A 22,845-nucleotide genomic window follows, 5' to 3' on the forward strand; every position below is an offset into this window, starting at 1 on the left:
GATTTAATAGGGGGTTGAAGAGAAAAAGTTATTATGAACAAGTAGGTTTCATGGAAAGTTTGGGAGAAAATTATGATTTTGTGTAATAGAGTATGCATCTTTGCAAAGGCAGGTAGGCATATATAATTCACTTTTAGCTTAAGATTCCTGGCACACAGAAGGTACTTAGAAGTTAACTAGCAATTAGATGGACTTTCATTTTGGAGGAGTCCTTCCATTTTGGAGGAAAGATGATTTCTACTTCTCATAGAGTAAGATAAAAATTGCATATTCAGAATCACCTTGAATTACTTAAGAGAGGGATCATGATGGGGACAGCAAGTCATGTTTCACTCAGTTCAGCACAGCTAGTTTTTCCTCCATTCCAAGAACAGGTCATTGTTTCATTGACTGACCACCAGATAAAGTAGCTGGCTTGAGTTCACAGGCCTTATATTGTTTTAGAAACACTTAACTTTAAACATTAGAACCACCTCTTGGTAGGGAAATACTTCCACAATGAGATCAGACAGAGACTGACTGATGGAACAGCATATTGATGTCTCTGAATTCAAGTTAGGCTGGGGTATGTGCTCACTGAATGGCTGTGGAGTGGCCAACATGCCAACCAACACATTTAAATGTCTCTTTCTTCATCAAAGGCCTATAGCTATATTTTTATTAAATATGTACATGCTATATCTATTTTGACACAGTATTATATTTGCCGTCAATGTTATTGACAAACCCTGCAATATTTACTTAACCTGCATGACAAAGCACGCTCCTGCTCACAGGAATATTTTTGAAACTGAAATATATATATGCTTTAAATTAGAGAATCTATGTGACAAGGGTATGGGCAGGAAGTTATCAACTACTGCTTCTGAGGGTCACAAGGCCATTTTGGTAAATGGTACAGAGAGACCAAAATAAATAGGGATTTTTCTTTATTGGTGGTTACCCATCCCCTCTGGAGGTAAGAGGGAAAGACATTGATATACAAATGACCTGCCATGGGAATCTCACCTGTATCCACACATGCAAGGGTATAAGTACATTGTGTTTTGATCTCTACTTTGTTCCATTTCTGTTTGGACATAATTTGAAAGCCAGCTTAGCTCTTGTACTTCCTAATTATGTTAAGATAAAATTCTCATAATGAACGCAGTATGAGTTTCTAGTGAGCCTTTCAGGTCTTGGGTGTATCCAAAGTAATCACAGGCTTTAAGATAAACTAAATATATGCATTTACCTAAGATATGCACTTTTGTGTATGTGTACATCTGGGGCAGAGATGTGTCTCATAAAATTTCAATGAAAAACCATGATTGATCCAAAGATGCACTTTTTAAGGGAATTTTATCTGGAAATGGGAAGTTCCAAAAGACAACAAAGCAACACAAAAAGTCCACTTTTAAGTAAATCTATAACTTGGGGAAAAAAAGGCCTAAAAATATTCTGAAGGGTAGTGTATAATTTTAAAGTAGCCATGAGAACTTCCATCAACTGGCTAATTTCTTCATATCAGCTGGCATGTCTGGTGATTGGCATTCCCTTGAAGGCTTTTGTCACCCTTCAGTCTTCTGCCCACAGGCCTTAGTTTTGTTTCCAAGTGGTGCTTCAGTGAGGATATAAGGTCCATGACCTCTAAGGTTAGTGTTTGCCTCATCAGGCAGCAAGATCCTCATTCCGACAGTACCAATATTTCAGAGGTTTTAAGAAAATAATTGGATTTTTGCTCCTAATCAAGAAGAATTGTTAACTGGTTTATATGCAAGGCCTAGTTGGCTCATCATTCTCAGAAAAAAAAAAATTTATTGAGTTAGGAAACTTCATCATGAGATTTGAGATATATTGGTTTGGAAAATTTCCTCAGTTTCTCCTGGCTTCGAAGTCCCCGGCCTCGTAGTGGGGTAAGGCCCATGGGAGGCAGATGAATCTGAATAATAAGAATAATGATAATATTAAAAATTATAGGACTTCCCTGGTGGCACAGTGGATAAGAATCTACCTGCCAATGCAGGGGACATGGGTTTGATCCCTGGTCTGGGAGCAACTAAGCCTGTGTGCCACAACAACTGAAGCTGTGTGCCCTACAGCCCGCACACCACAAATGCTGAGCCTGTATGCTGCAACTCCTGTAGCCCGCGCTCCCTAGAGTCTGTGTTTCACAAGAGAAGTCACTGCAATGAGAAGCCTGTGCACTGCAACGAAGAGTAGCCACCACTTGCTGCAACTAGAAAAAGCCCATGCAAAAGCAATGAAGACCCAGCACAACCAAAAGTAAATAAATAAAGATAATAAAAGAATTGCAATCATAGCAGCAGCTTATATTCACCAAAGATTTACTAGGTACTATGTTCTCTGCTAAGTGCTAACTCCGTGTTGCTGTTTTTTAGTTGCTAAGTCATCTCCAACTCTTTGCAATCCCATGACCTGCAGCATATCAGGCTTCCATGTCCTTCACTATCTCCCAGACTTTCCTCAAACTCATGTTCATTGACTCATGATGCCATCCAACCATCTCATCCTCTGTCACCTTCTTCTGCCCTCAATCCTTCCCAGCATCAGGGTCTTTCCCAATGAGTCAGCTCTTTGCATCAGGCAGGGTCAAAGTATTGGAGCTTCAGCTTCAGCATCAGTCCTTCCAATGAATATTCAGGGTTGATTTCCTTTAGGATTGACTGGTTGGATCTCCTTGCAGTCCATGGGACTCTCAAGAATCTTCTCCAACACCACAGCTCAAAAGCCAACAATTCCGCGCTCAGCCTTCCTTATGGTCCAACTCACACATCCATACATGACTACTGGAAAAAACATAGCTTTCACTATATGGACGTCTGTCGGTAAAGTGATGTCTCTGCTTTTTAATATGCTATCTAGGTTTGTCATAGCTTTTCTTCCCAAGGAGCAAGCATCTTTTAAATTCATGGCTGCAGTCACCATCCATAGTGATTTTAGAGCCTAAGAAAATAAAATCTGCCACTGTTTCCATTTTTTTCCCTTTCTATTTGCCATGAAATGATGGAATCAGATGCCATGATCTTAGTTTTCTGAATGCTGAGTTTTAAACCAGCTTTTTCACTCTCCTCTTTCACCTTCATTAAGAGGCTCTTTAGTTCCTCTTTGCTTTCTGCCATTATGGTAGTATGATCTGCATATCTGAAGTTGTTGATATTTCTCGAAGCAATCTTGGTTCCAGCTTGTGACTCATCCTGCCTGGCATTTCACGTGATGTACTCTGCATATAAGTTAAATAAGCAGGGTGACTGTTCCATGTCTGGTTCTGACTGTTGCTTCTTGACCTGCATACATGTTTCTCAGGCGGCAGATAAGGTGGTCTGTTATTCCCATCTCTTGAAGAATTTACCACAGTTTGTTGTGATCCATGCAGTTAAAGGCTTTAACATAGTCAATGAAGCATCAGATCAGATCAGTCACTCAGTCATGTCCGACTCTTTGCGACCCCATGAATCGCAGCATGCCAGGCCTCCCTGTCCATCACCAACTCCCAGAGTTCACTGAGACTCACGTCCATCAAGTCAGTGATGCCATCCAGCCATCTCATCCTCTGTCGTCCCCTTCTCCTCCCGCCCCCAATCCCTCCCAGCATCAGGGTCTTTTCCAATGAGTCAACTCTTCACATGAGGTGGCCAAAGTACTGGAGTTTCAGCTTTAGCATCATTCCTTCCAAAGAAATCCCAGGGCTGATCTCCTTCAGAATGGACTGGTTGGATCTCCTTGAAGACCAAGAGACTAGCAAGAGTCTTCTCCAACACCACAGTTCCAAAGCATCAATTCTTCTGCGCTCAGCTTTCTTCACAGTCCAACTCTCACATCCATACATGACCACAGGAAAAACCATAGCCTTGACTAGACGAACCTTTGTTGGCAAAGTAATGTCTCTGCTTTTGAATATGCTATCTAGGTTGGTCATAACTTTTCTTCCAAGGAGTAAGTGTCTTTTAATTTCATGGCTGCAGTCACCATCTGTAGTGATTTTGGAGCCCAGAAAAATAAAGTCTGTCACTGTTTCCACTGTTTCCCCATCTACTTCCCATGAAGTGGTGGGACCGGATGCCATGATCTTAATTTTCTGAATGTTGAGCTTTAAGCCAACTTTTTCACTCTCCTCTTTCACTTTCATCAGGAGGCTTTTGAGTTCCTCTTCACTTTCTGCCATAAGGATGGTGTCATCTGCATATCTGAGGTGATTGATATTTCTCTCGGCAATCTTGATTCCAGCTTGAGTTTCTTCCAGTCCAGCGTTTCTTAGGATGTACTCTGCATATAAGTTAAATAAACAGGGTGACAATATACAGCCTTGACGAACTCCTTTTCCTATTTGGAACCAGTCTGTTGTTCCATGTCCAGTTCTAACTGTTGCTTCCTGACCTGCATACAAATTTCTCAAGAGGCAGATCAGGTGGTCTGGTATTCCCATCTCTTTCAGAATTTTCCACAATTGATTGTGATCCACACAGTCAAAGGCTTTGGCATAGTCAATAAAGCAGAAATAGATGTTTTTCTGGAACTCTCTTGCTTTTTCCATGATCCAGCGGATGTTGGCAATTTGATCTCTGGTTCCTCTGCCTTTTCTAAAACCAGCTTGAACATCAGGAAGTTCATGGCTCACGTGTTGCTGAAGCCTGGCTTGGAGAATTTTGAGCATTACTTTACTAGCGTGTGAGATGAGTGCAATTGTGCGGTAGTTTGAGCATTCTTTGGCATTGCCTTTCTTTGGGATTGGAATGAAAACTGACCTTTTCCAGTCCTGTGGCCACTGCTGAGTTTTCCAAATATGCTGGCATATTGAGTGCAGCACTTTCACAGCATCATCTTTCAGGATTTGGAATAGCTCAACTGGAATTCCATCACCTCCACTAGCTTTGTACGTAGTGATGCTTTCTAAGGCCCACTTGACTTCACATTCCAGGATGTCTGGCTCTAGATCAGTGATCACAACATCGTGATTATCTGGGTATAGGCAATTTGATCTCTGGTTCCTCTGCCATTTCTAAATCCAGTTGGTACATCCAGCTTGTAACTCTATACTGATTCATTATTCCTTATAGTCCTTATACACATTAATTCTCAATATAATCTCACAAAGAATATTATTCTAATATTCATAGATGAGAAAATGGAGGCTCAGAAGGATGAATAACTTGCTCATGATTATATATTAAGTGGTAGAACCAGGATTTGAATCCTGATCTGTCTGACTTCAAAGCTTGTGCTCTTCTTTGCCCTATTTCCTGCATGGAGGGGAAAAACCACAGATCATATAGTGAAATGAGAGTCCAAAGAAGGTGAGGAAAAAGTGTGTATATAAACTTGTTCTGTGCAGAGTGAAAAACTGGACCAACATAAATGTTCAGTGAAAGGGTACTGGTTAAATTATGGCATATTCTTACAAAAGGATACAATGCATCCATTTTAAAAGATGGAAGCAGAGAGATGCAAAAAAGGGAAGTAAAATAAATAGGCAATAGCAGTATGCCTAGTTTCCCATGTACTTTAAGTAAAGAACATGTATGTATGCAAGTATAGAGAAAAAGACTAAAAGGATATATTACCAAACTATTAGGCTGAGCCAATAAAATATAAAATTGCTGTTTTTGTAGGTCAAGAGTAAAATATTGGCAATTTCATATGGTCCAACTTAAAAGTTATAGTGGTCACTCCCACAGGGTGAGAATTTTTGACAATTTTCACTGTCTTATGTGTTCCTTTAAAGTTTGAATTTTATTTATTCTTTTTTTTAAAATTATGTATTTACATTTGTCTGTGCTGGGTCTTCAGTGCTGCATGTGGGCTACTCTAGTTGTGGTGCACGGGCTTCTCACTGTGGCGGCATCTCCACTTGCAGAGCACGGGCTTTAGGGCACCCTGGTGTAGTAGTTGCAGCTCGAAGGCTCTACAGTGAGGGCTCAGTAGTTGTGATGTATGAGCTTAGCTGTCTTGTGGCATGTAGAATATTCCTGGATCAGGGATTGAACCCATGTCCCCCACATTGGCAGGCGGATTCTTAACCACTGGGCAACCAGGGAAACCCTGAATTTTATTTATTAACAATAAACCGGTTTTTTAAAATACTAGAAATAAAAATCTTTCCATGAAAAAGATAAAAGTTAGAAAACTATATAAATGCGAGCTGGATTTCCTTTCCATTTAGGGGAAAGTTGTACAAGTAGGAGAAGTCAGGCATTCACTGACATTTTAGCTTGTTGTAACGGGTTGGTGGCCATGCAAGCATAACTTATTTCCAACATGCCTCCTACAGGGGCTCTAGGCTTTTGGGCAAGCATGAGTCCTCTTGGTATATATTCTTGGAAATACCTGGGTTGACAAGGATAGGTACACACCACATGTTAACTGAAGTCACACTTACTGGCCTTGGATAAGGAATCTGGTAATGAAGTCCAATTTCAATCCTGGCTGTGCATTCATCTATACACTGTTTAATCAGGTCTGTGTCTGTGAGCTATTAAAAGGGAAAAAGAGATGAGATTGTTAGCATCTTTCCAATGCTACATAAAGTAGAGGTACACATTTTCTTAAATTTTTTCAGTTCATCAGCCACTAAATTAAATATTGGTCATTTGAAAAATAAAAAACAATTGAAGATTTCCTGTGGATTAAAACTTTTAAAAATCATTTAGCTAATATAAGCACATAGTAAAAATAATTCAAATAATATAAAAGGATATAATATAAAACAAAATTTTCTTCTTCTTCCTGTCTCTCAATTCCCCTTCTCAGAGACAATTATCAGAAGTTTGTTTGTTTTTCCAGGGATAGTCTATGCATATATAAGTATACTTCTATAAGACCTAGTAGTTTTTCTTACAAAAATGAAACCTCTAAACCCTGCTTTTTCACAAACAACTTGAAGTTCCTTCTATATTTACACGTAACCTGCTCCAGTGTTCTTGCCTGGGGAATACCAGGGATGGTGGAGCCTGATGGGCTGCCGTCTATGGGGTTGCACAGAGTTGGACACGACTGATGCGACTTAGCAGCAGCAGCAGCAGAGCTGCTTCATTCTTTTTAACAGCTGCACAAAATACCAACATATGACTGCATTATAATTTAACCAATCTTCCACCAGTGGACATTTAGGTTATTTCCAATCTTTTGCCATTTTAAACAATGGATCTCGTATTTTTAACTCTTACATATAGTCCCTGCAGATTCAAATTACCCTCTAAGAGGTTGTACCAATTTATATTCCTATGAACAATCCATAAATTATATTCCTACCAACAAAGAATGAGAGTGCTTCTTCATACCCTCCCCACGTAGATGAAGTGTTTCAGCAATTGCTGTCTAGAAACCCCCTGAGTAAGATATTGGAGAATGATCCACCTATTTTGAACTGTAAACTGTTTGCTTATTACTGAGGAGAAGAAATGATGTTAGAAATTTCCAAACAGTTAAACTGTGGTAGTCCAATTTCAAGTAAAGGAATAAAAAGTTCATTCTGAAAACAGAAAGCCAGGAAGTAGATGAGGAGACAATGTTTCGAGGATGGAAAATGAGTCAACATATGACTCTACTAAGAGTCTGAAAGTGGGCTTCAAAGAAGAGCTGGGTTGCATCAGCCCCAGATGACACCCACAGTGAAGCCCAGGCTACCATGGCTTGCAAATTCCAAGGGTGTTCCTGTCCTGTGGTCCTCTTGGAGCACAGAAAAGTTCTAGGACCTGCAATGAATAAAAAGAACCACAGCTGAGTCCCTTTGGACAGAGGCTTAGCTTTCTGACCTCTGTATTTCTCAGAAGCTATTCTGATTGTCTACCTTGGGGGTAGATTTCCATGTTCTCATTTGCCTATTTGGAGTCAGAGCAATTAATGAAATATATTTGGGGTTATTATTAAGCTCTTATAGCAAGTGAGGTTACAGGAGACTACTTAGGTCTACATGAGGGATTAGGGAGAAAGAAGCCCCTAATAAAGATATGGGGACTGAGGGCTTCTAGGGCTCCAGCTGTCCATCTAAACAAGCTGGGTTAGAGTTCTCCAAATTCAGTCATTCAGAGGCTGCCTGCGTGATTTTGTCATCTCCACAACTACCTATACTAATATTAAACTTTCTCTTTAAATGGACTCTGTTAAGTACAGTACTTACAAAATTATCTGATATTATGTTTCCTTTCTAAAACATGGTAAAACAGTACATATTTTAAAATAAAAAACCCATGTACCTCCCCCAACACAACAACATTATCTCATTCATGGACTGGCACATACACCTCTCTGGCTCGTACCACACTGGGCCAATTCAAGCAGAGGCAAATGAAGGATTATTATTGCCTTAACTGTAAGCTCAAAGGGTATTGAGTACTCCTTAGGTGATTGAACCTGCAAAGCTTTACTGGTCATGTACTACTATGATATCCCCATCCCCAGGTTAGACACCATGAGGCCATGGTACCTGCCTTTAACTATCAAGGATGTTACCTGTGCAGAACAAATCTGACAAATGAAGCTACAGACAAGGCACAACTGTACATAATCAACAGGGCAATGACTGCAGACTGCTATATAGGAATTCAGAGTAGATGGTCATCATGGGGTTGGTTGAGGGCAAAGGACTTGAGGAAGACTTCCTGGAGAAGATCAATTGAATCAAAGTATTTGTAAGTGCTCATTAATTTAGTGACAACCACAGACAGGGCCATGAGATATACTATAAAGGTATAAGAAACTGTTTATGTGCTCAAGGAACTGACAATCTGGTTAAGGAGACCATACCAACATAAATGAAACAAATAAGGAAAAAAAATTATGACTGTCTAACTAGGGAAAGGTATATAGGTCAGTGGTCTACAAAGTTTTGATCATCTACTTCTTTCAATAAAAAAACTTCTGAGCCCTGAGAATTCCACGGTGGTTCAGTGGTTAGGACTTTGACTGCCGTGTCCCAGGGAACTAAGGTCCTACAAGCCACACAGTGTGGCAAAAAAAAAATTCTGAGCCCATAGCTTCCATGTGTGTATTTATAAATTTATTAAATTAATAATCAATAATATATATATATATAATAGACATTTTTAAAGGAGCAATAAAAATAAATAGAAACAACACTTACAATATTTTATTTCTAATCCTCAAAGGACTATTCAGGACCTCAAGGGGTACACACATACTGATGTGGTATGCATGGTCTATGCTAAAATCAGAAAAAGTTTGGGGAAGTTGGAGGGTGGTTAGAAGAGAGGAAAGGACTTTCACAAGCAGGTTGGTATTAAAAGCATGTAGGCTTCAGGGATTATAAAAAGGGAAGGATATTATAGATTGGGAGGGTTTCTCAGGTAGCACTTAACCCCACTGGTAATTTTACACTTCTTTCCATCTAACTCTGAAACATCTTTCAGGGACCCTGTCTTGGTTTTGCTCAGTTATATCCCTGATGTCTAGTCTGATGTTTGGAACATGGTAGACACTTAGCTACTTGTTGAATAAACGAATGAGAGCAAAGGGTCACAAAGTAGTGGCAGAAGCTATGGCAGAAATGGGCAAAATGGGAAAGGGAGGTGTTCTTGTGGAAAGATGAATTCTGCTTTGGGCTATTATGCTTATGGTGAGTTCCTACAGGTGGCTGATGAGAGACCAAGATATGGGATCTGGAGCCATGGTCTTTGGGCCTCAGTATGGAGGGGTGACCTTTAGAGGACCCTTATAGCTGGTGGGAGAGTGTGTGAAAAAGACAGGGCAGAAAGGAGACTGAGACAGGGGTCAGAGAGGGAAAAGTAAAGAGAGTAGATTGTCAGAAGTTTCACAAAGTGAACAGTGACAACACTGAATCCATGAGATCAATGAGAAAGAGGCAAGAAAAGTTAGGAGCTGAAAACGTCTTTCCATGCTTAGAGCCAGAAAGTCTTCCCAAGAAGCTGACAGATAACACTTTATGGTTTGTCAAATCAAGCCTCTTAGAATGGTTTTTGGCTCCCTGGTATTTGGGTTCAGCTAGCTAATGGAGGCACTATTTTACCCAATTCTGAGGTCCCAAAGGGCAAATCCTCTCTGCTAGCCAAAGAGGCTTGAGTTCAAAGCTAAGTTATGAAGGGAACCTTTGCCTTAATCCTATTCTCTTTCCTCTGAATGGGTTTATACTTGGAGGCTCTGAATAGCTTATGAACTGAAAAAACCAAACACAACTCTGAGCACTTCCTGTGGTAGTGACTGACAACAGGCACAGTGTGTGAGGAACTGATCCTACCCTGAAAATTCTCACTGGACTGATTTAGGTCACCTGGCTCACGCAGTCTTCTGAGGATGCTGAGCCACTTACCAGCTGGACTGAAACTTGAAGAAAGTAAAGAGAGAAACCCAGGTTGGGCTCTGTTTTCCAGTGGTTGGGTAAGCCAGCTAGGTTGTGCCTCTGGCCCTTTCTTGCTCCACATTCTGTCCCTCTAATTTGTGCTGCTCAGTCCTCTCAACTATAGGATAGAAAAGAAATGAACAAACACCACAAGAATTGCTCTCCTCCTTGCAATCTCCAACGGGGCCTACTTACATTTTTGTTTTTTTGGAACAGCGTTCTGGCTTCATTTAATATGTACTGTTTTTCTTTAATGGTGTCTTCCATCTGCCCTGATGCAGCCTGCCATTTCTTCGCAAGCCTGAAAATTCTGCGGTAGAGGCCAAGAACTTCTTGTCGTGTTGCCATTGTCATCTTCCGACCCACCAAAATAGAAGGGAGGATAATTTGCATAAAAATTCAGTTTGTAGGCAGTACAGCAGCTGTACATTTTAAAAAATCAAGCTCTTTAATTAGTCTAGAAAATAACTGCTCTTTCTCAACAGATATGTTTGGTAACATTGCCAGAATGGTGCTGTATGAATATCAGCAATCTCTTAGACAGCCTTGTACATCATCCCTTAGCTGAAGGTTGTTCAACCTTGTTGTTTGCCATGATGACTATTTTTATGAATATGACAAAACAAAAATGCACATTTAATGTTCTTTAAACCAGTGTATTCTTTCCCAGAGTATCTTAGAAATGATGCTTTTAGTGTATATACTGATAAAATTACATTACTAACTTGAGTGCACAGGAGAAGGCACATTTTGAATAACTAAATTTTCTAGTTATGTGAGAACTTGAGTTTAATGCAGGGGGTGTAAACTGAAGTGCCTCTGGGGCCTAGCAGGCAACAAAATGAGGAAATCTGGCTAGTGGGGACAGTGGCCAACTAGAGATGTGCCCCCTTGAAACAGGACAGTTGGCTACTCAGTCCCAGCCAGCTATTCTTATGTAGAATTGAGGTCCTAAGGGTGCCAGATTTCCTGACAGCTTAACAATAGGTGGCAGTCAAGATGTTTAAAATAAGAAATTTCAAAAAACACAGTATTTATTTTTGAAAATGCAAGTACCCAGAGGGCCAAATAAAATGAGTCTGCAGGCTCAATTCCACTTGTCAGGTTGCAATCTTTTTTTAGTTCATCATAATCTTGTTGAAAATATTTCTCAAAATTGTTGGTCTACTTCCTTCCTTGTCCACATAAGAACTGTATAATAAATACAACTGAAAATCTTTCTGATGACTGAAGATCTTGTGGCCCTTCTGAGTTTTCACTCTGAAATACATCAGTTTTAATTTCAGAGGATTTGGCCAAGGGAACCAACCCAACTATATTCCTGAAAGCTAGCAGTATTTTTAAAAATTAAGTTCCTGTTAAAGTTATTTTTATTATAAAATATTTCAGATATACAAATATATAGTTAATAACATAATTAAGTCATATATTCTTAAAGAACCTTAAAGAATAAATTATACATAGAGTCAAAACCCCATTGTACCCCTTCCAAATTAAATTTCCTCTCCTCTCCCCTAGAAGGAATCACTATCCTGAATTTGTTTACCTTTCTCACATATTGGCTTCCCTCATAGCTCAGTTGGTAAAAGAATCCACCTGCAATGCAGGAGACCCTGGTTTGATTCCTGGCTCAGGAAGATCTGCTGGAGAAGGGACAGGCTACCCACTCCAGTATCCTGGCCTAGAGAGTCAGACACGACTGAGTGACTTTCACTTCACTTCTCACATATAGCTTTATGCTTAACATACTATTGCTTAGCCAGTTAAAATTTATATATATATGAGGTATTATATCCTTCCACTTGCCTTTTTTGCTCATACTTGTACAATTCATCCATATCCTGTAGCTGTGGTTCATATATTCTAACTACTGCAATTCAGACCACTGCAGGAAGCTATCCCAACATACTTGTCTATTCTCCTACTGATGGACACTGAATTTTTCCCCCTTCCCTCTCTTTTTCACTTATGCAAAAATGTCAGCCTATTTTTTTTAATAACTTTATTTCTTTATTTATGGTGTGCTGGGTCTTTGTTGCTTTGTGGGCTTTTCTCTAGACTGGCAAATGGGGGCTACGCTCTGGTTGTGGTTCCTGAGCTTCTCATCTCATGGCTTCTCTTGTTCTGGAGCACTGGCTCTAGGGCACGCAGTCTTCAGTAGTTGCAGCATGTGGGCTCAGTAGTTTTAGCTCCCAGGCTCTTGAGCATGGCTCAATAGTTCTGGTGCACAGGCTTAGTTGCTCTACAGCATGTAGAATCTTCCTGGACCAGGGATCAAACCCGTATCTCCTGCGTCGGCAGGTGGACTATCACTGAGCCACCAGGGAAGCCCCAGCCTATTTCCTTACTGTTAACTTCTACATCTAAAAGAAATTCACGGATCTTAGGCAAGATGGAACAGTGGAAAGACCCTGAGCTCACCTCTATAGGCATACCAAAATTGCAACTATTGATGAGAAAGCCTGGAATATAGCAAAAAAGATCTCCTACAGCTAAATAAATAAAGAAGGAATCACAATGAAATGGGCAGGAGGGGTGGAGCTGTGGTACAGTCAAGATCCATACCCCTAAGTGGATGACACACAAACAGAAGAATAATTACAACTGCAGAAGTTCTCAAGAAGCAGTAGCTCCAAGCTCCACATCAGGTTTCTTAGGTTGGGCGGCTGGCACAAGAAGACAAGCCCCTAGAATGATTGGCTTTGAAAGTCAGAGAGGCTTACTTTTTAGAGATCCAGAGAGTGGTGGGATATAGAGACTGTTCTTAATACAGACTATCACATGGGCAGAAGCAGTAATGTGAAGGAGCCTAGGTCAGACCCACATGCTGATCTTTAAGAGTCTTCTGGAGAGACAAGAGGCAACTGGAGCTCATCCTGGAGTCATTGAAACTGATGGCAAGTGTTTTGGGAGCTCGTTTCACCACATGGACCTATTGCTGGCAAGCGTCACTTTGGAATTCTTCCTCTAGCTTATTAGATATCAACCAGACATCACAAACCTGTCTGGGATGCCTCAAGCCAAGTAGCTAGCTGAGCAGAGAAACACCCCACCAACCACCAAACAAGCTGCCTTAAGACTCCCTGAACCCACAGCCATCTCAGGACATGGTTCTATCCACAGAAGGGCCAGGAACTTGCCCCACACACCACACACACTAGCCCCAGGACTTCCAAGACCCTGCGCCTACCCTGAAGGGACATTTGAACTTAGCTCTGTCTACCAGTGCAGCAACACTAGCCTCAGGACCACTACAGCCCTGAAGCCTGCCATGGCAGGACCCAACCCACCTACCATCAGGCTGGCACCAGGTGCAGAATCCCTAGGCCACCACCACCAAGCCAGTATCAGCTCTGAGACATGTTGGGACCTTTAGAGCCAGCTGCCCCAGGATCAGGCCTCATCTACCAGCACCTAACACAAGCTTTGGGACAGCCTGTGCCCTGTAGCCAGCTGTGTCAGGAATCAGCTGCACCCATCAGCAGGTAGATGCTAGACTGGGGAACCATGACTCTGCAAACACCCACCCCAGAACCTGGCTCTACCCACCAGTAAGCCAGCATTAGCCCTGCGGCCCCTCATGATTTTATAGCCAGCTGTGTCGTGACCCAGTCCCACCAATCAGCAGTTGGCAGTATCAGAACAAGTCAGGGCCTAACAAGCAGTTAGACAAGGGGCCAGCCATGCTTACCAGACTGCCCACAGTAGTCAGCCCACCATAACTGAAGGACCCATGCAGTTCACCTAGTGGGTACCCCTTGACATTACAGTTCTGATGACCAGAGTATGGTGGCAGGATACACAGAATGTTTCCTACAAAAGACCATTTTTCCAAGGTCGGGAAATGAAATCAATCTACCAGATGTATAGACATAAAAATGGCAAATTAGGCAAAATTAGGTGATAGAGGAACACATTCCAAATGAAGGAATAAGATAAAACCCTAGAAGAAAAACTAAGTAAAGTAGAAATAGGCATTTACCCAATACAGATTTCAAGGTAATAAACATAAACATGATAAAAGAACATGGGAGAAAAATGGATAAAGAGAGTGAGAACTTAGACGTTTTTAACAAAGAGAAAATATAAAGAGTTAGAAAATATAAAGAAAACCAAATAGAGATAAAGAGTATAATAACTGGAATAAAAGACACAGTAATGTAAATCACTGAAGGTGAACAGAAAAAAGAATTAAGAATAAAAAGAAATCTAGGTGACATTTAGGAAAACAATAAGCACACTAACATGCACAATAAAAGGGTCCTAGAAGAAGAGAGAGAGAGAGAAAGGGGCAGAGAACACATCTGAAGACAAAATAGCTGAAAATTCCTCTAGTATGGGCAAGGAACCAGACATACAGGTCCAGGAAGCACAAAGTCCCAAATAGGATCAACCCAAGGAAAGCCACACAAAGACACACTGCAATTAAAATGGCAAAAATTAAAGATAAAGAGAGAATATTAAAAGCAGCAAGGGAAAACTAACAAGTTACCTACAAGGGAACTCCCATAAGACTATCGACTGACTTTTCAGCAGAAACTCTGCAGGCCAGAAAGCAGTGGTATCATATGTTAGTATTTAGAGGGACGAACGGGAAAAACCTACAGCCAAGAATATTCTACCTGGAAAGATTTTCATTCAGATTTGATGGCAAGATCAAAAATTTTATAAAGCAGCAAAAGATAAAAGGGTTCAGCACCACCCAAAATAGTTTAGAAGATGTTAAGAGAACTTCTCTAAGTGAAAAATAAGGCCGCAACTAGAAACATAAAAATTACAAAACGTAAAAAGCTCACTGGTAAAGGCAAATATATAGTAAAGGTAGTAAATCAACTATATACAAAGCTAGTAGGAAGGTTAAAAGACAATAAACTCATTAAAGGTTTACTGGTTAAAAGACAATAAACTCATTCCTCATAGATGAGGAATAAACTCATCTATGTTTGCAATAAGTATACAAGGGATATACAAAACAAAAAGTTGTAAAATATAATGTCCAAAACAGTAATCATCAGGGAGGGAAGTAAAAATGCAGGGTTATTAAATGCACCTGAAATTAAAAGATCAGCAATTTTTAAAAATTAATTTATTTTAATTGGAGGCTAATTACTTTACTATATTGTAGTGGTTTTTGCCATACATTGACATGAATCAGCCATGGATGTACATGTGTTCTTCATCCTGAAACTCCCTCCCACCTCCCTCCCCATCCCATTCCTCAGGGTCATCCCAGTGCACCAGCCCTGAGCACCCTGTCTCATATATCAAACCTGGACTGGCGATCTATCCCACAAATGATAATATCCATGTTTCAATGCTATCCTATCAAATCATCCCACCCTTGCCTTCTCCCACAGAGTCCAAAAGTCTTTTCTCTACATCTGTGTCTCTTTTGCTGTCTCGTATATAGGGTCATCATTACCATCTTTCTAAATTCCATATATATGCATTAATATACTATAATCAGATGGTGACTGCAGCTATGAAATTAAAAGACGCTTACTCCTTGGAAGGAAAGTTATGACCAACCTAGATAGCATATTCAGAAGCAGAGACATTACTTTGCCAACAAAGGTTCGTCTAGTCAAGGCTATGGTTTTTCCTGTGGTTATGTATGGATGTGAGAGTTGGACTGTGAAGAAGGCTGAGCGCCGAAGACTTGATGCTTTTGAACTATGGTGTTGGAGAAGACTCTTGAGAGTCCCTTGGACTGCAAGGAGATCCAACCAGTCCGTTCTGAAGGAGATCAGCCCTGGGATTTCTTTGGAAGGAATGATGCTAAAGCTGAAGCCTCCAGTACTTTGGCCACTTCATGCAAAGAGTTGACTCATTGGAAAAGACTATGATGCTGGGAGGGATTGAGGGCAAGAGGAGAAGGGGACAACAGAGGATGAGATGGCTGGATGGCATCACTGACTCGATGGACGTGAGTCTCAGTGAACTCCAGGATTTGGTGTGGACAGGGAGGCCTGGCGTGCTGCGATTCATGGGGTCGCAAAGAGTCGGACACGACTGAGCGACTGATCTGATCTGATCTGATTGGTGTTTTTCTTTCTGACTTACTTCACTCTGTATAATAGGCTCCAGTTTCATCCACCTCATTAGAACTGATTCAAATGCATTCTTTTTAATAGCTGAGTAATATTCCATTGTGTATATGTACCATAGCTTGCTTATCAATTCGTCTGCCAATGGACATCTAGGTTGCTTCCGTGTCCTGGCTATTGTAAACAGTGCTGCGATGAACATTGGGGTACACATGTCTCTTTCAATTCTGGTTTCCTCAGTGTATGCCTAGCAGTGGGATTGCTGGGTCGTATGGCAGTTCTATTTCCAGTTTTTAAAGGAATCTCCACACTGTTCTCCATAGCGGCTGTACTAGTTTGCACTCCCACCAACAGTGTAAGAGGGTTCCCTTTTCTCTGCACCCTCTCCAACATTTATTGTTTGTAGACTTTTGGATAGCAGCCATTCTGATCGGCATGAGATTGTACCTCACTGTGGTTTTGATTTGCACTTCTCTGATAATGAGTGATGTTGAGCATCTTTTCATGTGTTTGTTAGCCATCTGTATGTCTTCTTTGGAGAAATGTATGTTTATTTCTTTAGCCCATTTTTTGATTGGGTCGTTTATTTTTCTGGAATTGAGCTGCCAGAGCTGCTTGTATATTTCTGAGATTAATTCTTGGTCAGTTGCTTTGTTTGCTATTATTTTCTCCCATTCTGAAGGTTGTCTTTTCACCTTGCTTATAGTTTCCTTCATTGTACAAAAGCTTTTAAGTTTAATTAGGTCCCATTTGTTTATTTTTGCTTTTATTTCCATTACTCTGGGGGGTGGGTCATAGAGGATCCTGCTGTGGTTTATGTCAGAGAGTGTTTTGCCTATGTTTTCCTCTAGGAGTTTTATAGTTTCTGGTCTTAAATTTAGATCTTTAATCCAAAGATCAGCAATTTAAAATAATTGTGTGTATACACACACACACACACACACACACACACACATATATATATATATATATATATATACACATATACACACACACATATTTATGGCTATTCATAAACCTATATTGCACATATACATATATTTATATATACACACACAATAGTTTTTTAATACCCAGAGATAAATGAAAACAAATAAACAAAGATCCAAAATCTATGGGAGGCAGCAAAAGCAGCTGTAAGAGCGAAGTTTATAGTGATGCAAGCTTACCTCAGGAAACAAGAATAATATCAAACAACCTAATCTTATACCTAAAGGAAGGAATTAGAAAAAGAACAAACAAACCCCAAAGTTAGTGGAAGGAAAGAGATAATAAAGATCAGAGCAGGTGTTTCCCTGATGGGTCAATGGTTAAGAATCTGCCTGCCAATGTAGGGGACACAGGTCTGATCCCTGCTCTGAGGAGATCCCACATGCAGTGTAGCAACTAAGCCCACGTGCCACAACTGCTGAGTCAGCACTGTAGAGCCTGTGAGCCACAACTGCTGAGTCAGCACTCTAGAGCCTGTGAGTCACAACTACTGAGCCCATGAGCTGCAACTACAGAAGCCCATGGCCTAGAGCCCACACTCTGCAACAAGAGAAGCCACCACCAAGAAGCCTGCACACAGCAACTAGAGAGCCCATGCACAGTGATTAGAGAGTAGTCCCTGCTTCCCACACCTAGAGAATGCCCATGGGCAGCAACAAAGACCCAGCATGGCCAAAAATAAATAAACAAATCTGAAAAAAAAAGAGAGCAGAAATTTAAAAAAAATAGAAAAGTCAATGAAACCAACAGATTTTTTTAAAAGAAAAACAAAATTGATAAATCTTTAGCCAGACTCATGAAGAGAAAAAGAGAAGGCCCAAATCAATAAAATCAGAAATTAAAAAGGAAAAGTTACAGTCAACAGCACAGAAATACAAAAGATCGTAAGTGATTACTAGGAATGACTATATGCCAATAAAATGGACAACAGAAAAAAAATGGAGAAAATCTTAGAAATGTATAATATGCCAAGACTGAACCAGAAAAAAAAAAATAGAAAATATGAACAGTCCAATTACCAGTAATAAAATTGAATCATAATTTAAAAATTCTCAATAAACAAAAGTCTAGGACCAGAGGGCTTCACAGGCGAATTCTACCAAACATTTAGAGAAGAGTTAACACCTATCTTTCTCAAGCTATTCCAAAAAATTCTGGAGGAAGGAACAGTTCCTAACTCACTCTATGAGGCCCCTAGCATCACCTTGATCCAAAACCAAACAAAGACATAACAACAACAACAAAAATTACAGGCCTATATCACTGATGGACATAGATGCAAAAATCCTCAACAAATTATTAGCAAACAAAATCCAATGATACACTAGAAGGGTAATACACCATGATCAAGTGGGATTTATCAATATCTGCAAATCAATGTGATCAGATCAGATCAGATGAGATCAGTCGCTCAGTTGTGTCCGACTCTTTGCGACCCCATGAATCACAGCATGCCAGGCCTCCCTGTCCATCACCAACTCCCGGAGTTCACTCAGACTCACTTCCATGGAGTCAGTGATGCCATCCAGCCATCTCATCCTCTGTCGTCCCCTTCTCCTCATGCTCCCAATCCCTCCCAGCATCAGAGTCTTTTCCAATGAGTCAACTCTTCGCATGAGGTGGCCAAAGTACTGGAGTTTCAGCTTTAGCATCATTCCTTCCAAAGAAATCCCAGGGCTGATCTCCTTCAGAATGGACTGGTTGGATCTCCTTGCAGTCCAAGGGACTCTCAAGAGTCTTCTCCAACACCACAATTCTAAAGCATCAATTCTTCGGCGCTCAGCTTTCTTCACAGTCCAACTCTCACATCCATACATGACCACAGGAAAAACCATAGCCTTGACTAGATGAACCTTTGTTGGCAAAGTAATGTCTCTGCTTTTCAATATGCTATCTAGGTTGGTCATAACTTTTCTTCCAAGGAGTAAGCGTCTTTTAATTTCATGGCTGCAGTCACCATCTGTAGTGATTTTGGAGCCCCCCAAAATAAAGTCTGACACTGTTTGCACTGTTTCTCCATCTATTTCCCATGAAGTGATGGGACTGGATGCCATGATCTTCGTTTTCTGAATGTTGAGCTTTAAGCCAACTTTTTCACTCTCCATTTTCACTTTCATCAAGAGGCTTTTGAGTTCCTCTTCACTTTCTGCCATAAGGGTGGTGTCATCTGCATATCTGAGGTGATTGATATTTCTCCCGGCAATCTTGATTCCAGCTTGTGTTTCTTCCAGTCCAGTGTTTCTCAGGATGTACTCTGCATATAAGTTAAATAAGCAGGGTGACAATATACAGCCTTGACGAACTCCTTTTCCTATTTGGAACCAGTCTGTTGTTCCATGTCCAGTTCTAACTGTTGCTTCCTGACCTGCATACAAATTTCTCAAGAGGCAGATCAGGTGGTCTGGTATTCCCATCTCTCAGAATTTTCCACAGTTGATTGTGATCCACACAGTCAAAGGCTTTGGCATAGTCAATAAAGCAGAAATAGATGTTTTCCTGGAATTCTCTTGCTTTTTCCATGATCCAGTGGATGTTGGCAATTTGATCTCTGGTTCCTCTGCCTTTTCTAAAACCAGCTTGAACATCAGGAAGTTCATGGTTCACATATTGCTGAAGCCTACTCTACATTAAAAAATTGAAAAATTAAAAACCAAAGGATCATCTCAATAGATGCAGAAAAAGCTTTTGACAAAATTCAACATCCACTTATGATAAAAGCTTCCCAGAAAGTGGGCACAGAGGAGATGTCCCTCAAAATAACAAACACCGTATATGACAAAATAACATATTCAATGGTGAAAAGCTGAAAGCATTGCCTCTAAGATGAGGAACAAGTCAAGGATGCCCATTCTCTCAACATAGTTTTGGCAGTCCTAGCCATAGCAATCAGAGAAGAAAAATAAAAGGAACCCAAATTTTAAAGGAAGAAGTAAAATTGTCACTATCTGCAGATGGCATGATACCATACATAAAAAATTCTAAAGATCCCACCAGAAAACTACTAGAGCTTATCAATAAATTCAGTAGAGTTGCAGGATACAAAATTAATATATAGAAACCTGCTGCATTTGTCTCTACTAACAACAAACTATCAGACAGAGAAATCAACTAAATAATCCTATTCATCATTATGTCAAAAAAATAAAATATCTCAAAATAAACCTACTAAGGAGGTAGACTTCCCTGGTGGCTCAGACGGTTAAGTGTCTGTCTACAATGTGCGATCCCTGGGTCGGGAAGATCCCCTGGAGAAGGAAATGGCAATCCACTCCAGTACTATTGCCTGGAAAATCCCATGGGCAGAGGACTGGTAGGCTACAGTCCATGGGGTAGCAACTGAGCAACTTTACTTTCAAGGAGGTAGAAGATATCTTGGACTGGAAGAATACTGTTAAAATTATCATACTACTTAAGGCAATCTACAAATACAATGCAATCCCTGTCAAAATACTGATGGCATTGTTCACAGAACTAGGACAAATATTTAAAAATGTGTATAGAAACACAAAAGACTCTGAATAGCCAAAACATCTTCAGAAAGAACAGAGCTGGAGGTAACACATTCCCTGACTTCAGACTATACTACAAAGTTATGCTTATCATAACAGTATCATACATCACTTATGAAGATAAACTTAAACTAGATTAAAGAACTAAAGGAAAGACTGAAAGCCATAATACCTGTAGAAAACACAGATAGAACACTCTGACATAAATTGTGACAATTTTTCTTGACTTGTCTTCTAAGACAAAGGAGACAAAAGCAAAACTAAAATGGGGCCTAATTAAACTTAAAAGCTTTCTTACAGCAAATGAAACCACTGACAAAATGAAAAAACAACCTACTGAGTAGGAGAAAATATTTGTAAATAATATGACTGATAGGTTAATATCCAAAAATATATAGAGAGTTGATACAATTAAATATCAATAAAAACAACCTGATTAAAAAATGGGCAGAAGACCCAAAGAGACATTTTTCTGAAGAAGACATACACGTGGCCACTGTCGCATGAAAAGACATTCAGCATCAGTAATCATCAGTAATCCCTGGTAGCTCACATGGTACAGAATTTGCCTGCAATGCAGGAGATGCAGGATCGATCCTTGGGTCAGGAAGATCCCTTGGAGAAGGAATGGGTACCCACTCTAGTATTTTTGCCTAGAGAACTCCATGGACAGATGAGCTTGGCAGTCTACAGTCCACAGGGTTGCAAAGAGTCAGACGTGACTGAGTGACTAACACTTAGCCTAATCATCAGAAATATGCAAATCAAAACCATAATGAGATATTACTTCACACCTGTCAGACAGCTATCATCAAAAAGAACATAAATAATAAATATTGGGGAGGACATAGAAGAAAGGGAACAGTTGGTGGGAATCTAACCTGGTGTAGCCACTATGGAAAACCTATGGAGGTTCCTTGAAAGCTAAAAATGGAACTACCATCAGTTCAGTTCAGTTACACAGTAGTGTCCGACTCTTTGCAACCCCATGGACTGCAGCATGCCAGGCTTCCCTGTCCTTCACCATCTCCTGGAGCTTGCTCAAACTCATGTCCATCGAGTCAGTGATGCCATCCAGTCATCTCATCCTCTGTTGTCCCGTTCTCCACCTCCCTTCAATCTTTCCCAGCCTCGGGGTCTTTTCCAATGAGTCAGTTCTTCATATCAGGTGGCCAAAGTATTGGAGTTTCAGCTTCAGTATCAGTCCTTCCAATGAATATTCAGGACTGATTTCCTGAATCAGTCCAAGGGACTCTCAAGAGTCTTCTCCAATACCACAGTTCAAAAGCATCAATTTTTCAATACTCAGCTCTCTTTATAGTCCAACTCTCACATCCATACATGACTACTAGAAAAATCATAGCTTTGACTAGACGAACTTTTTTCAGCATAGTAACGTTTCTGCTTTTTAATATGCTGTCTAGGTTGGTCATAGCTTTTCTTCCAAGGATCAAGTGTCTTTTAATTTCATGGTTGCAGTCACCATCTGCAGTGATTTTGGAGCCCAACAAAATAAAATCTGTCACGGTTTCCATTGTTTCCCCACCTATTTGCAAGAAGTGATGAGACTGGATGCCATATTAGTTTTCTGAATGTTGATTTTTTTTTTTTTTGAATGTTGACTTTTAAGGCAAATTTTTCACTCTTCTCTTTAACTTCATCAAGAGGCTCTTTAGTTCCTCTTTGCTTTCTGCCATAAGGGTGGTGTCATCTGCATATCTGAGGTTATTGACATTTCTCCCAGCAATCTTGATTCCAGCTTGTGCTTCATCCAGCCTGGCATTTCTCATGATGTACTCTGCGTATAAGTTAAATAAACAGGGTGACAATATACAGCCTCAATGTACTCTTTTCCCAATTAGGAACCAGTCTGTTCTATGTCTGGTTCTAACTGTTGCTTCTTGACCTGCATACCAGTTTCTCAGGAGGCAGGTAAGGTGGTCTGGTATTCCCATCTCTTGAAGAACTTTCCACAGTTTGTTGTGAT

General features: G+C 40.3%; 1 protein-coding gene across 11 annotated transcripts in view; it reads right to left on the reverse strand.

The window, feature by feature from the left end:
* LYRM1 (LYR motif containing 1) overlaps positions 1-22,845 on the reverse strand; it is a 59,392-nt gene that overhangs the window by 19,570 nt on the left and 16,977 nt on the right. For 4 of the 11 annotated variants that reach the window (XR_003508762.1, XR_003508761.1, XR_003508763.1 and 1 more), the window contains exons 2-3: positions 10,508-10,666; positions 6,377-6,469 (exon numbers count right to left, since the gene is read on the reverse strand). Coding sequence is in view for 8 of the 11 variants with exons in the window: in XM_027528088.1 (XP_027383889.1) it covers positions 6,377-6,469; positions 10,508-10,666 (252 nt within the window). In the remaining 3 variants the exon portion in view is untranslated. Of the gene's footprint in view, positions 1-1,310; positions 1,922-4,935; positions 5,241-6,376; positions 6,470-10,507; positions 10,667-22,404; positions 22,428-22,845 lie in introns of those variants that run through there. The other 7 variants (XM_027528086.1, XM_027528080.1, XM_027528085.1 and 4 more) reach the window with 5 other exon arrangements.

The sequence above is a fragment of the Bos indicus x Bos taurus genome, chromosome 25 (assembly GCF_003369695.1).
Source record: "Bos indicus x Bos taurus breed Angus x Brahman F1 hybrid chromosome 25, Bos_hybrid_MaternalHap_v2.0, whole genome shotgun sequence".
Classification (NCBI taxonomy): Eukaryota; Metazoa; Chordata; class Mammalia; order Artiodactyla; family Bovidae; genus Bos; species Bos indicus x Bos taurus.